Genomic DNA, 17,616 nt, shown 5'->3' on the forward strand with positions numbered 1-17,616 from the left:
GAAACTGCGGCGACCAATACACCAGCCACAGCGCAGGACGGCGGCGGGCCAGACGCCAGCCACAGCGCAGGACGGCGGCGGGCCAGACGCCAGCCACAGCGCAGGACGGCGGCGGGCCAGACGCCAGCCACAGCGCAGGACGGCGGCGGGCCAGACGCCAGCCACAGCGCAGGACGGCGGCGGGCCAGACGCCAGCCACAGCGCAGGACGGCGGCGGACCAGACGCCAGCCACAGCGCAGGACGGCGGCGGGCCAGACGCCAGCCACAGCGCAGGACGGCGGCGGGCCAGACGCCAGCCACAGCGCAGGACGGCGGCGGGCCAGACGCCAGCCACAGCGCAGGACGGCGGCGGGCCAGACGCCAGCCACAGCGCAGGACGGCGGCGGGCCAGACGCCAGCCACAGCGCAGGACGGCGGCGGACCAGACGCCAGCCACAGCGCAGGACGGCGGCGGGCCAGACGCCAGCCACAGCGCAGGACGGCGGCGGACCAGACGCCAGCCACAGCGCAGGACGGAGGCGGACCAGACGCCAGCCACAGCGCAGGACGGAGGCGGACCAGACGCCAGCCACAGCGCAGGACGGCGGCGGGCCAGACGCCAGCCACAGCGCAGGACGGCGGCGGGCCAGACGCCAGCCACAGCGCAGGACGGCGGCGGGCCAGACGCCAGCCACAGCGCAGGACGGCGGCGGGCCAGACGCCAGCCACAGCGCAGGACGGCGGCGGGCCAGACGCCAGCCACAGCGCAGGACGGCGGCGGGCCAGACGCCAGCCACAGCGCAGGACGGCGGCGGGCCAGACGCCAGCCACAGCGCAGGACGGCGGCGGGCCAGACGCCAGCCACAGCGCAGGACGGAGGCGGGCCAGACGCCAGCCACAGCGCAGGACGGAGGCGGGCCAGACGCCAGCCACAGCGCAGGACGGAGGCGGGCCAGACGCCAGCCACAGCGCAGGACGGAGGCGGGCCAGACGCCAGCCACAGCGCAGGACGGAGGCGGGCCAGACGCCAGCCACAGCGCAGGACGGAGGCGGGCCAGACGCCAGCCACAGCGCAGGACGGAGGCGGGCCAGACGCCAGCCACAGCGCAGGACGGAGGCGGGCCAGACGCCAGCCACAGCGCAGGACGGAGGCGGGCCAGACGCCAGCCACAGCGCAGGACGGCGGCGGGCCAGACGCCAGCCACAGCGCAGGACGGCGGCGGGCCAGACGCCAGCCACAGCGCAGGACGGCGGCGGGCCAGACGCCAGCCACAGCGCAGGACGGCGGCGGGCCAGACGCCAGCCACAGCGCAGGACGGCGGCGGGCCAGACGCCAGCCACAGCGCAGGACGGCGGCGGACCAGACGCCAGCCACAGCGCAGGACGGCGGCGGACCAGACGCCAGCCACAGCGCAGGACGGCGGCGGACCAGACGCCAGCCACAGCGCAGGACGGCGGCGGACCAGACGCCAGCCACAGCGCAGGACGGCGGCGGACCAGACGCCAGCCACAGCGCAGGACGGCGGCGGACCAGACGCCAGCCACAGCGCAGGACGGCGGCGGACCAGACGCCAGCCACAGCGCAGGACGGCGGCGGACCAGACGCCAGCCACAGCGCAGGACGGCGGCGGGCCAGACGCCAGCCACAGCGCAGGACGGCGGCGGGCCAGCCACAGCACAGGACGGCGGCGGGCCAGACGCCAGCCACAGCGCAGGACGGCGGCGGGCCAGACGCCAGCCACAGCGCAGGACGGCGGCGGGCCAGACGCCAGCCACAGCGCAGGACGGAGGCGGGCCAGACGCCAGCCACAGCGCAGGACGGAGGCGGGCCAGACGCCAGCCACAGCGCAGGACGGAGGCGGGCCAGACGCCAGCCACAGCGCAGGACGGAGGCGGGCCAGACGCCAGCCACAGCGCAGGACGGAGGCGGGCCAGACGCCAGCCACAGCGCAGGACGGAGGAGGGCCAGACGCCAGCCACAGCGCAGGACGGAGGCGGGCCAGACGCCAGCCACAGCGCAGGACGGAGGCGGGCCAGACGCCAGCCACAGCGCAGGACGGCGGCGGACCAGACGCCAGCCACAGCGCAGGACGGCGGCGGAGCAGACGCCAGCCACAGCGCAGGACGGCGGCGGACCAGACGCCAGCCACAGCGCAGGACGGCGGCGGACCAGACGCCAGCCACAGCGCAGGACGGCGGCGGACCAGACGCCAGCCACAGCGCAGGACGGCGGCGGACCAGACGCCAGCCACAGCGCAGGACGGCGGCGGACCAGACGCCAGCCACAGCGCAGGACGGCGGCGGACCAGACGCCAGCCACAGCGCAGGACGGCGGCGGACCAGACGCCAGCCACAGCGCAGGACGGCGGCGGACCAGACGCCAGCCACAGCGCAGGACGGCGGCGGACCAGACGCCAGCCACAGCGCAGGACGGCGGCGGACCAGACGCCAGCCACAGCGCAGGACGGCGGCGGACCAGACGCCAGCCACAGCGCAGGACGGCGGCGGACCAGACGCCAGCCACAGCGCAGGACGGCGGCGGACCAGACGCCAGCCACAGCGCAGGACGGCGGCGGACCAGACGCCAGCCACAGCGCAGGACGGAGGCGGACCAGACGCCAGCCACAGCGCAGGATTTGAGTGCTGATTAAGGGGACGGCCGATTTATTATTTTTTATAAATGAAAATCCCTTTAAGGCCCAAAGAAAAGAGTGGTGGGCGCAGGGGATTGCCACATACACCTCAGCACAGGCCTCAGTATCACCACAGCCATACACAACAGGCCTGGGAGCTCCTCTACATCACCTACCTTCCAGCATAGCTGCCATGCTGCTCCGGAGCCCGCCCTAGGACATAGACTCGATGTGAGAGCAGACCCTCTTTCAGCGCGGTGTTCCCGGGCCTGGATCACGACACAAAACCGGGAGAGCGACGGCAAGGCGGAGGAAGATCAAGCAGCAATCACAACATGGCCGCCGTCAGCCAGCGATCCCCGGGCCCGCCATGCATTATGGGTAGTAGAATGAGGATGGTGTCAACACACAGCGGCGAGGGGCGGGGCTAGGGAATGCGCGCTCTGGAGGGGACAGTGACCGCGCATGCTCGGAGACGCGCACCTCACCTAATAATCTGCAAGTGAGTGGACGTCTGAGGGTGAGCGCCTCAGTATCCGGCGCAGCCTCACATGCGAGCAGTAGTGCGGGGTGACGGAGGTAATGGCGCCCTGTGACATTCAGTGAGTTTCCATAAGTTGTAAAACAACAACAAATGGCCATAGGTGTGCGGTGCGGTTTGTGTGCTCTCTCTACTGCTGTGAGAGTCGTGTGTTTTCTATGGGGAGAGTGAAGTGAGCCGCTGCCAGACACGTCTTATCTCCTGAGGCAGCAGAGTATGGGAGACCTCCTCACACAATAAAGGGGCTGCCCTGTGTCAGGCTACAAGTCTGCAGCCATTATGTCACTATGTGACTGCAGACATGGGACTATTCACAGCACGCACTGTGTACGCTGAGCGTTCTCCGGCGGCGGGTGTGTGACTGTAACATACATGCGGTCATGTACCGACTAGACGTGTATAGCCTTGCTCCCTGCGAGCGTACTGAGCACGTCTAGTCTGACTGTGGCCAGAAGGCTGCAATTCGCATACTTGTGGTCACATGACCGCTGCTCCCAGCACCGCGGAACCCTCACAGTGCGCAATGGGAGAATTCACGAACCTGCAGTCACATGACATTAGCCACAGCAGGCTGGTACCATAAGGCCCGACAACCCATTTAAAGGGGTTCTCCAGGAGCACTGACCTGTCCTCAGGATCGGTCAAGGATACCAGATGTGTTGAGTGCAGTTTCAGCTGTTAATGTAAACTATGATCAGAGGCAGAACATCGCCTCTCTCTGTGCTGTGGTCGTTTAAAGGAACTGCATCTCCACTCCTACCTTACGGGCAGCGAGCTGCAGTTCTCGTCAGCGGCCACTACACTGTGACCAGCGCTATTCTGGCTCCTGCATTGTTTACATCCGTCCGGAACTGATCATTGGGGTGGCCGTCCTACTGCAAGGCTTGGCTGACTTTTGTATAATGTATAAGGCTACTTTCACACATCATTCGATACGGGGCCGTCGCAAACTGTCGTACCGACAAACGTTGTGCACAACGTGGGCAGCGGATGCAGTTTTACGACACATCCACTGCCCATTGCGAGTACTGGGGAGGAGGGGGCGGACCCAACGGACAAAAAAAAGTTACATTGAACTTTTTTTGTCACGACGGACCGCAAAAACACGACGCATCCGTCGCACGACGGATGCGACGTGTGTCCATCCGTCGCAATCCGTCGTTAAAGTCAATGGCAAAAAAACGGATCCTGCGGGCACATTTGCAGAATCCGTTTTTTTTGCCATAACGACGGATTGCGACGGAGGAAAAAAGGCGGAAGTGTGAAAGTAGCCTAAGGGAGGAGACGATCACACACTGTTTGGATTGTCCAAATGAGTTATTTTTCTTGGGGGGGGGGGGGGGGGATAGAACAGAACCCCCAACAGCGACAGAGTATAAAGACACAAACAGAGCTCAAAATGAACTAATTTGGCACTTTTTTTTTTTTTTTAAGACGTACAGAAGAACGTAGTAGATGACAATAAGAAAAAAGTACAAACCCGACCATTTTGCGCCCTGTGTTATTGTACTCTATGGCTCTGTCTCAGGGTGATTTCACATTGCGTCCTGTGTCGCCATCGGGACATGCGTCCGAAATCCCTCGCAAAGCGGGGTCCGGATACATGGGCCGATGGGGCCATAGACTGTAATGGTGATGGATGTAGTACGCTGCATATGAGTGTCCAACTTCTGGAGGCATACACTCCCGAAAATGATGCATGGCAGAGTGCACACTCGCTCTGCCATAACCATTACAGTCTATAGCTCACGGCCGCAGATACGTCCGGAGTCCGGACTCCATTTTGCAGGGGATTTTGGACTTATGCCCTGACGGGGTTGCAGAACGCAATGTGAAAGCACCCTAAGGATCCTCAAAAAGAAGAATATAAGATGCAGAATCTATATATATGAGGCATCGTGATTACTCGCTAATACCGCCCCGTGCACAGTAGCTCCGCCCCTCACCACATCACCACAGATAATCCCGCCCACCACATCACACACAAACCCCCCACCACATCACCACAGATAATCCCGCCCACCACATCACACACAAGCCCCCCACCACATCACCACACATAATCCCGCCCCAACACATCACACACAATACCACCCTCCCACCACATCACCACACATAATCCCGCCCCCCACCACATCACCACACAGAATACCACCCCCCCACCACATTACTACACATAATCCCGCCCCCCCACCAGATCACCACACATAATTCCGCCCCCCCACCAGATCACCACACATAATTCCGCCCCCCCACCAGATCACCACAGATAATCCCGCCCGCCCACCACATCACCACAGATAATCCCACCACATCACCACACATAATCCCGCCCCCCAACAGATCACACATAATCTCGCCCCCACCGCATTACCACACATAATCCCGCCCCCCACCGCATTACCACACAATCCCGCCCCCCACCACATTACCACACATAATCCCGCAGCCCCACCACATTACCACACATAATCCCGCCCCCCACATTACCACACATCCCGCCCCCCCACATTACCACATGAGGCTCCGTCCCCACACATTACCACACGAGGCTCCGTCCCCCCACATTACCACACGAGGCTCCGTCCCCCCACATTACCACACGGGGCTCCGTCCCCACACATTACCACACGAGGCTCCGTCCCCACACAATACCACACGGGGCTCCGTCCCCCCACATTACCACACAAGGCTCCGTCCCCACACATTACCACACGGGGCTCCGTCCCCACACATTACCACACGAGGCTCCGTCCCCCCACATTACCACACGAGGCTCCGTCCCCCCACATTACCACACGAGGCTCCGTCCCCCCACATTACCACACGAGGCTCCGTCCCCCCACATTACCACACGAGGCTCCGTCCCCCCACATTACCACACGAGGCTCCGTCCCCCCACATTACCACACGAGGCTCCGTCCCCACACATTACCACACGGGGCTCCGTCCTCACACATTACCACACGAGGCTCCGTCCCCACACATTACCACACGAGGCTCCGTCCCCACACATTACCACACGTTAATTTACCACCTGTGTAAGCACTATTGAATGTTGTCATTATTTACTTTAGTTTAATCACCAGCAGCGTTAATTAGATAGCAATGAGCGTGCCGAGCGTTAGCTGGCTGGAAACACCTACCGTAGTTATACAATAAAAGCAGATCTGAACTAATAGTAAGGTAATTTTTTATTAATACCACACAATTAACTTACTAATAAAACCAGGCATGATTTTTAAACATTTAAAAAGTACAAGAAAGTGTCCAAAAAGCCTCATATCTCGGACTCATGATAGTCAACATGATACAGTACCACATGGACAACTATGGCACAAGTCACAAAGCAACCTTCTGAAGCGGGGGTGGGGAATCTTTTTTTTCTTCCAAGGGCCATTTGGATATTTATACCATCCTTCTGGGGCCGCACAAATTGTGCACTAACTCTGCCAACAAAGTACATCCTGACATGGGCACTGGTGTTAGGACATAATCTTTCATTGCATGCACCTCAGTGTTCAGTAGTGAACAAAGCACGCGCATTCTCACAGAGCAAGAAGAAATTAAATGGCCGGCAAAATACATCTGCCTACCCAAGCACTGCTGTTCCTGGGAATCTGCCTAAGGGCCAGATAAATGGTCATCAAGGGCCTGAGGTTCCCCACCCCTGTTTTAAAATCAGGCTATCCTTAAAGTAGCACTCCCATTAAAGTTTATATCCAATTAATATGTAGCAATCATATTATATAGCACTGTGTACTTACAGTTGCTCATTTTACCTTTCTGCCCAGCTAATTCTTCTCTTTTCTCTGCTTTATGTAGAAAAAGGAAGTCTCTTGTTCCTCTATCATTCCCCTCTTCAATTGCTGACCAAACCACTCCCTTCTCCTCCCTGCCAGGGACTTTTGTAGTGACTAATGACTCGTGCAGGAAAAATTGACCTCCCGTTTCGACATAGAGGTAGAAGGATTCAGCTAGTCAGTTTTTAATTACATGAAGAGCATAACAATTTTGATGGGAATGCTTCTTTAACCATCTCTGATACGTCTTTTCATGGCGGGCATAACGGGGCTCAAATCATCACCACTTTTTTTTTGTTACGGTGCTGAGGATAAAGGGAATCAGTTACCAAATGCAGCGGTATATGACAGTGTGCTGCGTCTGCCACAATCGGTTTTAGCACTGGTTGCTGCTTTTTAACTTTTTAGTTCCTGTTGCGACAGCAGCATTTAGATGGTTAACAGAAGGGGAGCACTTCCACACTGTCGGGACTCCATGATCACATTCACAGGTCGCAATAGTAGCCAAAGTCTATTAGACCCTTTCATAAGCAGGGTCTAACACGCTGTGTCAGTACCGGAGCGAATGAGACCAGCAATCACACTGAAAAGTATTCATGTGCTATTGTGGGAGTAAATAAAAATGTCAAAAAGAAGCTTGAAAAAATAGTGAAAAACTCTTTGTTTTTGTGTAAAAAATAATTATATACAAATATGTAATTGGCATCACCACATCCGGAGTAATCCAAACTAAAAAACTGTCACATTATTTATTTCTTAAAAAAGAAAAAGTAGCTTTTGTTTTTTATCACCCTGATTAAACAAAAAAATGAGTAAAAAGTGATCCAAAAGTTGTATGTAAAAAAATAATAATAATACTACTAATGGTATAATTGAAAACATCAATTTGTCCCACAGAAAACAAGCCCTCATATAGCAGTCAGCAGAAAAGAAAAAAAAGTCTGCTCATAGAATACAGCGATGCAAAAAGCATATGTTTTATAAAATACTGATTTAAGTGTGGAAAAGTAGGAAATTCTAAAAACCTACCGTACATTAATCTGGTCAATATTGCTATGATTGTACTGACCAGTAGAACAAAGCTGTCGTCACTTTTCTGCAGTGTAAAAAAAAAAAAATAAAAACAATTCCAGAATTGCTCGGTTTTGTTCATTCTGTGTTCAAAAAAATCTGAATAAATAGCAAATATAAAATGCTTTGTTCCCAAAAACAGTACCAAAAAAATTTCAATTCATCTCACACATAAAGTCTCTATTCAGCTCTGTCAGCCAAATAAAAAAGACAGCTCTCAAAATATGGCAAGAAAAAAAGTTGTTGATTTAAAATTCAGTTTTAGGTTTTTAGTGTAAAAGTAGCAAAGCATAACAAAATATTTATGTATATCAGTCATTGCTGTCATCATACAGGCCTGAAAAATATAGCCGTCTTATCACCTATACCACACTGTGCATGGTGAGAAAAAAACAATTCATGAACTGCTGTTTATTTTTTCACTTCGCTTACCAGAAATCTGAATAAACCTCGGTTCACATTTTTCCTGTGCTCTACTCTCATCACTTAGATGAGGGTTTCCTTCCAAATCTCCCCAAAAACTTGATTCAGACTAAATCCCATTACCAGTACTATAATGAGGTGGATGCAGTTACTTTGGAGTCCATATTACCTCTGTTCTGGCAGTGTCCCATCTTGTAGAGGGGATATTTTTATTTATTGCCCCTTATGAAAATTAAAAATTTTGGGATAAATTATCCTTTTAAGTAGGGAAAAAATCTTAATTTTTACTTTTCACTGTCTAAAACATTGTGAACCACTTAGGGTACTTTCACATTTGCGTTTCCCTGATCTGCGGACTTCCTCCGTGAAGCCCCGCCCTCGACCGCACCTCCGCCGCTAGCTCCGCCTACTTCTGCATGCCGCCCGCATGCGGCCTGCGTACCTATCTTTAACATTAGGTACGCAGGTCGTGCGGCTGTATGCGGAGGCTGCCGCATGCGTCGTTTTGACGCTGCGGCGACCAGTGTAGGACGCAGCCTGTAGCATTTTTTTTTTTATCCGCAGCGTCAAAACGACGCATGCGGCAGCCTCCGCATACAGCCGCACGACCTGCGTACCTAATGTTAAAGATAGGTACGCAGGCCGCATGCGGGCGGCATGCAGAAGAAGGCGGAGCTAGCGGCGGAGGTGCGGCCGAGGGCGGGGCTTCACGGAGGAAGTCCGCAGCCGTCCGCAGGTCAGGGAAACGCAAATGTGAAAGTACCCTTATGGGTTAAAACTACTCCCTACACCCCTAGATACATTTCTTCATGGGTTTAGTTTCCAAAATTGAGTCACATGTGGGGAATTTCTGCTTTTTCTTTTTTCCACTTTATGCGCACCCTGCAAATGCAACACGGTGTCCGCAAACTATTCCAGCTAAAATCGTATTTCCTTTCCAAGCCCTGTAAAGTTCCCAATTATTTAGTTTTTGACCATGTTCGAGAAATTGCATAATAAATTGTCAGTTTTCATAACACCCCTTGTGAAAATTAAAAATTTGGGGCTGAAGCAATATTTTACTGGAAAAAAAAATTGGTTTCTTTTCATGTCCCAATGTTATAAATTTCTGTGAAACATCTGTACTTTTAAACTGCTCATGAAACCCCTAGGTGAATAATCTCAAGGGATCTATTTTCCAAAATGGGGGGGTTTGCTGTTTCGGTACATCAGGTGATCTGGTAATGCAAGATGATGTCTGAAAACAGCAGTGTTTGACCACATTTTGGCTATTGCCACATTCAGGAAAGTTGCGTAATAAATTGTTAGGTTCCATTTTCTCCTATCCACCCCTGAGCCGGTTTCACCTTCCTGACCAGGCCAAATTTTACAATTCTGACCAATGTAACCAGGGCTATGGAATCAGTGAGCCAATACTCCGACTCCTCAATTTCCATGACACCGACTCCACCAAAATGGACTCTGACTCCACAGCCCTGAATGTAGCTTTATGTGGTAATAACACTGAAACGATTCATTGTATCCAAGTGATTCTGAGATTTTTTTCGCAAAACATTGTACATCATATTAATGGTAAATTTAGGCCAATATTTTTTGCTTTTATTTGTGAAAATATCCAAAACCAATAGTTTTCGTTGAAATTTATCAACTTTCAAAATGTAAATTTTTATGCCCTTAAACCAGATAGTTTTATCGCACAAAATAGTTAATATATAACGTTTCCCACAAGTTTACTTTACATAACCATAATTTTTTAAACATATATATTTTTAAGAAATTAAAAGGGTTAAAAGTTAATCAGCAATTTCTCAATTTTCCAACACTACATCACATTTGAAGTGACTATGCTGGGCCTATATGACAGAAAATACCCAAAAGTGACACCATTTTAAAAGATGCACCCTCTCAAAGGTTTTAAAATCACATTCATTAAGTTTATTAATCCTTCAGTTGCTGCACAGGAATTAAAGCAGTGTCGAACATTACAATTTGTTGTGTAATATCTCCTGAGTACGCAGACACCCCATATGTGGTGGAAAACTATTGGTAAGGCGCACCGCTCAGAAGGTAAGGAGCGCCATTTTGACTTTTGGATTGCAAAATTGGCTGGAATCAATAGCAGACAACATGTCGCATTTCCAGAGCCCCTGATATGCCTAAACAGTGACCCCATTTTGGAAACTACACCCTCGAGGAACTTATGTAGATGTGCTGTGAAAACCTTGACCCCACCGATGGTTTACAAAATTTTATAATGTTCAGCTGTAAAAATGAACAAAAGACAATTTTTGCCTCAAAATTTGTTGGTTTTGCCCAAAAGTTTAAATTTTCAGAAGTGTAATGGGAAAATGTACCATACAATTTGTTGTGCAGTTTCTCCTAAGTACACTGACACCCCATATGTGGATTGAAAACTACTGAAGGGAAGGAGCGTCAACTGAATTCTGAAGCTCAGTTTTGGCTGGAATAGATTGTGGATGCTCTGTCACATTTGAAGATCCCCTGACATGCCAAAACAGCAGAAACCCCCACAAGTGACTCCATTTTGGAAACTACACCTCTTCAGGAATTCGTCTTTGTAGTGAACATTTTTATCCTTCAGGTGAATTGTATAACATTAGACTGAGTAAATGGAAAATTACCATTTTTTTCCACTAAAATATTGCTTTTGCGCCAAGTTTTCAAAAGGGATAATAGAAGAAAATGAACACTACAATTCACTATTCAATTTCCCCTGAGTACGGCAATATCCCATATGTGTTTGAAAACTACTTTCGAGGCACAGTGCAAAGCTCATAAGGGAAGGACTGCCATATTGTAGTGCAGATATGGCTGATGAGGTTTGCGCGTGCCATGACCCACTGGCAAACTCTCTGAGGTGCCAGAACAGTAGAACTCACCACATAGGTGACTCCATTTTACAATTTGCGCCTGAAAAAGGGCTTAGTGTCCCATCTGAGTTAAAAAACCGCTTCCCTCTAGATGGAGACACCTCTCTGTGGGACACACCAAAGGTGGATGTCCAGAGTGACAAAAAAGACAGCACTGCCATTTGAAGACTCATCCCAGCTCAGGGATCCCATGGATCGAAAAATGGAGAGTCTCCTTTGACGATCTTGGGACACATCCACGAACCTCATTAAGACAAACATAGCATCTACATGTGTAGCTAGATCTCTGTTTCATTGGCTCCGTACTCTAGAGGAGATCACCTTACCCAGGGAACATCGAGAGAAGTGATTCTAGATTCCCTTCCCCTTCTCCAAAAAGCTACTGGGTTTCTTGCTGACACCTCGGCGGAATCTGTCAGAGTGGCATCCCAAGCCGCGGTGCTTTCTAACTCGGCGAGGAGAGCTCTGTGACTGAAGTCCTGGAGTGCGACATTACATCCAAAGCGAAACTTTGTACCATTCCGTTTCAGGGTAGATACCTGTTTGGTCAGGCCCTGGATGATATTTTAGGCAAAGCCACAGACAAAAAGAAGGCGCTCCCCGAGCAGAGGATTCCAAAAAAGAGTTTTTTTCGTCCCTCAAGAGATCAGACCTCTCAAAGGGATTTCAAAGGCAAGGGCAAAACAGGCCGCTGGAGCTACCCTAAAGGGGGAAAGGGAAGGAATATCCTTGTTCCCCAAACCCAGCACACCCCAGATAAACAGTGCCTATTCCCTCGGGGTCGGGGGTCGCCTCTCGAACTTTTATCAGCCAGTGGCGTTCCATCTCTTCAAACTCGTGGGTACTCCGTACCATACAAGACGGTCTAAGATTGGAGTTCGAGAGTCCTCCCACTTGTCCCCTAAGGGTTACCCCTTTACAAAGTCTCCATTCGTAGGATGCATTCTGCTCGGGCCTTTAGAATTTACTCCAGATGGGAGTAATCTCCCCAGTTCCTCAACAGGAGATAGGCAGAGGTCACTATTCTCACCTTTTTCTAATCAGAAAACCTTCGGGGAAGCACAGGATAATTATCAATCTGAAACCCTTAAATCGGGTGATTACATACAGAAAATTCTAAATGGAATCAATAAGATTTGCTATTCCCCTGATAGGTCAGAACTGGGTGATGGCTACAGTGGATTTAAGGGACGCATATTATCACGTCCCAATCCATCAGAAATTCAGGAAATTCCTAAGAATCGCAATTTCCCAGGGCCGGATGATCACACATTGTCGGTTCAATGCCCTCCCGTTCGGAATCTCATCAGCACCTTGTGTGTTCACAAAGATCATGGCGGAGGCAGTGATTTTCATACGGCTTCAGGGGATTTGCATTATACCATATCTAGACGACCTGCTCATTGTCGCTCCATCAACCTCCCGTTTAAACACGGATGTGGTGAGGACCCTAGAAATCCTACAATCCCTGTTATGGATACCAAACCAGGAAAAATCAGATCTTCCGTCCACAAGGAAGAAATTCCTAGGAGTTCTTCTGAATTCAGAGTTAAGAAAATCCTTTCTACCCAAAGAACGACAACAGGATCTGATGCAAAGGATAAAGAAGTACAAAACCCTGAGGACTCCTACTCTGAGACATTCCATGTCCATTTTGGGGTCCCTAACCTCTTGTATCCAGATGGTACCATGGGCCCAGGCCCATACCAGAATCCTTCAGACACACGTATTGTCTTCTTGGGACAGGCAACAGAGCTCCCTGTCAAAGAAAGTTCTCCTTCCCAACCACGTCAGAACATCGCTGACATGGTGGCTTTGTCTCCGGAATCTTCAACAGGGGGTCAATTGGGACCAGATCCCACTGACGATTCTCACTTCAGATGCCAGTCGAAGGGGATGGGGAGCTGTAGTAGAGAATTCTCACTTCCTGGGCATATGGTCTCCGAACATCAGAGCCTGCTCATCAAACTTCAGGGAACTAAAGGCAGTGGAGGAGGCCTTAAAGGCCGCATTGACTCTTCTCCAGGGTCACCATGTCAAAATATACTCCGACAACGTGACCACGGTAGCTTACCTCCTTCATCAAGGGGGTACGAGGTTCGAGAAATTAAAAAATCTGGCTGCGAGAATTTTTTCCTGGGCAGAATGACACCTCTTATCTATCACGGCAGTCCATCTAAAGGGGTCTGCCAACACCCAGGCAGACTTTCTCAGCAGAAAAGATATACATCCGGGAGAATGGTGCCTGGATCAGGAAGTCTTCCTCTCTCTAGTTTCCCGATGGGGGATCCTGGATGTAGACTTATTCGCCAACAGACAGAATGCCAAACTACAAGCATATTTTTCCCTAATCATGACAGACAAAGCACTGGGCATGGACGCTTTCTCACACCCCTGGGAGTTCGACCTTGCTTATGCTTTCCCGCTTATCCCGATTCTGTCAAAAACTCTCCAGAAAATCCGATCCGAACGGGTCACTACAATTCTGATTGCCCCTATGTGGCCGGGAAGGGGTTGGTACAGTGCACTGTTGGAGATGGCCCACGAGGGTCCAATACAATTACCCCAGAAGAGCATCCTTCTTCATCAAGGTCCTTTATTACACCTGAACCTACACAGATTGAACCTCCCAGCATGGCTATTGAAGCCGAAATTCTGAGAGCAAGAGGTCTTTCTTATGAAATAATTCAGAGTCTTCAGAAAAGTAGGAAGCCAGTAACCAACGCCATTTATGGCAAAGTCTGGAAGAAATGTTCTTCATGGTGCTCTCCGAATACTCCGGACCCTTTCCATCCGAATGTTGCCCAGATCCTAAACTTCCTCCAAAGAGGTCTAGAGTTAGGACTTAGGCCGAGTACATTAAAAGTTCAGGTCTGCACTTAGTTCGTTTTTCTTATCAGGATTTGGCCAACCATCGTTGGATAAAATGCTTCATGACTTCAGCCAGTAGACTCTGTCCCACAGTGCGTAATCGTGTCCCCCCCGGGACCTGAATTTGGTTCTAAATAGTCTGACACAATCTCCATTTGAACCTTTATCAAAATCTTCCTTAAAAGTTCTCACCCTCAAAACTGTCTTTCTAGTCACCATTACCTCTGCTAGACGGGTAGGAGAGATACAGGCTTTTTCCATGCAAGAACCTTATTTCAGGGTGACAACTGACAGTATAATCCTTCTTCTAGACTCATCATTTTTACCTAAGGTAACGTCAGACTTTCATAGAGGTCAGGACAGTGCTGCCCTCATTCTGCCCAGACCCTTCCAACAGGAAGGAAGAGTCCTTCCACACCTTGGACGTCCGAAGAACGGTTCTTTTCTACCTCCAACAGACTGAGAGCTGGAGGATTGATCGAAGTTTATTTATCCAATACTCAGGAAGGAACAAGAGCAAAAAGGCGGCAAAGAACACAATTGCCAATTCGATTAAGCAAGCCATAGCCCTTGCATATTCATCTCTTATCCCCTCCTTTATCACTAAAGGCCCACTCTACACGGTCAGTGTCGACATCATGGGCAGAGAGAGGAGACGCATGTATGGAGCAGATCTGCAGAGCCGCCACCTGGTCGTCGGTTCACACGTTCACCAGGCACTACAGATTAGACTTTAACAGGGATTTAACATTCGGCAGACGAGTTCTGCAGGCTGTCGTCCCTCCCTAAGAAATTATTTGTTGGTACTACTCTGGTACCGCTGTCGTGGAAGGTGACTAGAGAAAATAGAATTAGTCTTACCGGTAATTCGGTTTCTAGGAACCTTCCACGGCAGCACTAATTTCCCTCCCTATTGACGATATTTATTGAGGGGTTCCTGCACCGAGTTGGTAATTATACATGCTACTGTGTCCAGAAAAAACACTGGATGTGGCAGGAAGGGGAGGGTATTTAACCTCTTTGTGTTCCTGTCCCCCATTAGGGCGGGGAGACATCCTCCGGTACCGCTGTCATGGAAGGTTCCTAGAAACCGAATTACCGGTAAGACTAATTCTATTTTTTTTATTTGCTCTATTCTGAGATGTTTAAAAAAAAAAAAAAAAGTGACTGGCACTTCCAAGCAGAAAAAGACAAGTGTGAATAGATGAGCCACTCTATGTATAATTAACAAATTATAAATTGATATTTGTAGTACATGCCTTCTAACTGAGCACTCCACCCATTAGCCGAAGACTTTTTTAATTAGCACCATATACCGTATATACTCGAGTATAAGCCTAGATTTTCAGCCCATTTTTTTGGGCTGAAAGTCCCCCTCTCGGCTTATACTCGAGTCATACCCAGGGGTCGGCAGGGGAGGGGAAGCGGGGGCTGTCTAATTATACTCACCTGCTCCTGGCGCGGTCCCTGGTTCCCCAACGCCGCAGCTTCTTCATTTACTGAGCGGTCACATGGTACCGCTCATTACAGTAATGAATATGCGGCTCCACCTCCCATAGGGGTGGAGCCGCATATTCATTACTATAATGAGCGGTAACGGTGACCGCTCAATACAGGAAGAAGCTGTGGCACCGGGGAACCAGGGACCGCGCCAGGAGCAGGTGAGTATACTGGGGAGGGGGAGCGCTGAGCAATATTCACCTCTCCTTGTGCCGGGTGCCGCTCTGCCTTCAGCGTCTTCTGCAGTGACACTCAGGTCAGAGGGCGCGGTGACGTGGTTAGTGCGCGCCCTCTGCCTGAACTTCAGTGCAGAAGACGCTGAAGACGGAGCGGCATCGGGACGAGGAAAGGTGAATATTGCAAGTGCCAGGGGCCTGAGTGACGAGAGGTGAGTATGTGGGTTTTTTTTTTGTTTGTTTTTAATATTGCAGCAACAGCAAATGGGACAAGTGTCTGTATGGAGCATCTTATGGGGCCATAATTAACGTTTGTGCAGCACTGTATGGTGCAAATATCTTTATGGAGCCATAATTAACGTTTGTGGAGCATTGTATGGGGCAAGTGTCTGTATGGAGCATCTTATGGGGCCATAATCAACGTTTGTGCAGCACTATATGGGGCAAATGTGTCTATGGAGCATCTTATGGGGCCATTATTAACCTTTATGCAGGATTATATGGGGCATATTTTAATATGGAGCATCTTATGGGGCCCATCATAAACTTTATGGAGCATTATATGGGGCTCTTGATTCAATATCAATATTCAAAAACACTTAACCTAATGTCTTAATTAATTTTACTTTTATTGGTATCTATTTTTACTTTTGACATTTCCCACCCTAGGCTTATACTCGAGTCATTAAGTTTTCCCAGTTTTTGTGGCAAAATTAAGGGGGTCGGCTTATACTCGGGTCGGCTTATGCTCGAGTATATACGGTAATTGTAGGCTGTTAGCCCTGGAGAGGCATCATATTAGGTTAGTGTCCCAGCAAAGGGTTAAGCCTTGTAGCTGCTGTTGGGCTGTTTGTCCAATTATTGTGCTAATTATATGGTGGCCCGATTCTAACGTATCGGGTATTCTAGAATATGTAGGTAGTATATAGCATAGGCCACATACTATATTGCACAGTCACGTAGTATATAACACAACCGACGTAGTATATAACAGAGCCACGTAGTATATAACACAGCGCACGTAGTATATAGCACAGCCACGTAGTATATAACACAGCCACGTAGTATATAACACAGCCACATAGTGTATTGCACAGCCACGTAGTATATTGCACAGCCACGTAGTATATTGCACAGCCACGTAGTATATTGCACAGTCACGTAGTATATTGCACAGTCACGTATTATATTGCACAGCCACGTAGTATATAACACAGCCACGTAGTATATAACAGAGCACGTAGTATATTGCACAGCCACGTAGTATATTGCACAGCCACGTAGTATATAACACAGAGACTTAGTATATAACACTGCGCATGGAGTATATAACACAGGTTACGTAGTATAAAGCACAGCGATTTAGTATATTGCCAAGCTACATAGTGTATAAGCACAGAGATGTAGCATATAACACAGCCCACGCAGTATGTAACACAGCCCACGTAGTATATAGCAACGTGGGCACTATATGTGTGGTAAAAAAAGAATTAAAATAAAAAATAAACATATACTCGCCTCCCGAAGGCCCCTTGAAGTCCTGGAGCCTGTGTGCGGTGCACACGGCAGCTTCCGGTCCCAGGGTTGCTGTGCGCTTAGGACCTGTGATGATGTCGCGGTCACATGAACGTGACGTCATAACAGGTCCTTCTCGCATAGCATCCTTGGCACCGGAACCTGCCGCTTGCACTGCCGAGGACAGCGGGCAATTTTTTTTTTTTTATTAT

General features: G+C 50.4%; 3 protein-coding genes across 8 annotated transcripts in view; 2 read left to right on the forward strand and 1 right to left on the reverse strand.

Moving 5' to 3' along the window:
- The window catches only part of RBM33 (RNA binding motif protein 33), a 165,473-nt gene extending 162,483 nt beyond the window's left edge, over positions 1–2,990 (reverse strand). The window contains exon 1 of one of the 2 annotated variants that reach the window (XM_077268611.1): positions 2,790–2,985. In XM_077268611.1, coding sequence (XP_077124726.1) covers positions 2,790–2,808 — 19 coding nt within the window. In that variant the 5' untranslated portion in view covers positions 2,809–2,985. Of the gene's footprint in view, positions 1–2,789 lie in introns of both variants that reach the window. The other variant, XM_077268612.1, reaches the window with a different exon arrangement.
- The window catches only part of LOC143781788 (protein NYNRIN-like), a 1,337,202-nt gene that overhangs the window by 825,272 nt on the left and 494,314 nt on the right, over positions 1–17,616 (forward strand). The gene's annotated exons all lie outside the window — the stretch shown is intronic.
- Positions 3,042–17,616, forward strand: part of CNPY1 (canopy FGF signaling regulator 1) — a 211,907-nt gene continuing 197,332 nt past the window's right edge. The window contains exon 1 of one of the 5 annotated variants that reach the window (XM_077268616.1): positions 3,042–3,115. The gene's annotated coding sequence lies outside the window, so the exon portion shown is untranslated. Of the gene's footprint in view, positions 3,216–17,616 lie in introns of all 5 variants that reach the window. The other 4 variants (XM_077268618.1, XM_077268614.1, XM_077268613.1 and 1 more) reach the window with 4 other exon arrangements.

The sequence above is a fragment of the Ranitomeya variabilis genome, chromosome 6, assembly GCF_051348905.1.
Source record: "Ranitomeya variabilis isolate aRanVar5 chromosome 6, aRanVar5.hap1, whole genome shotgun sequence".
Lineage (NCBI taxonomy): Eukaryota > Metazoa > Chordata > Amphibia > Anura > Dendrobatidae > Ranitomeya > Ranitomeya variabilis.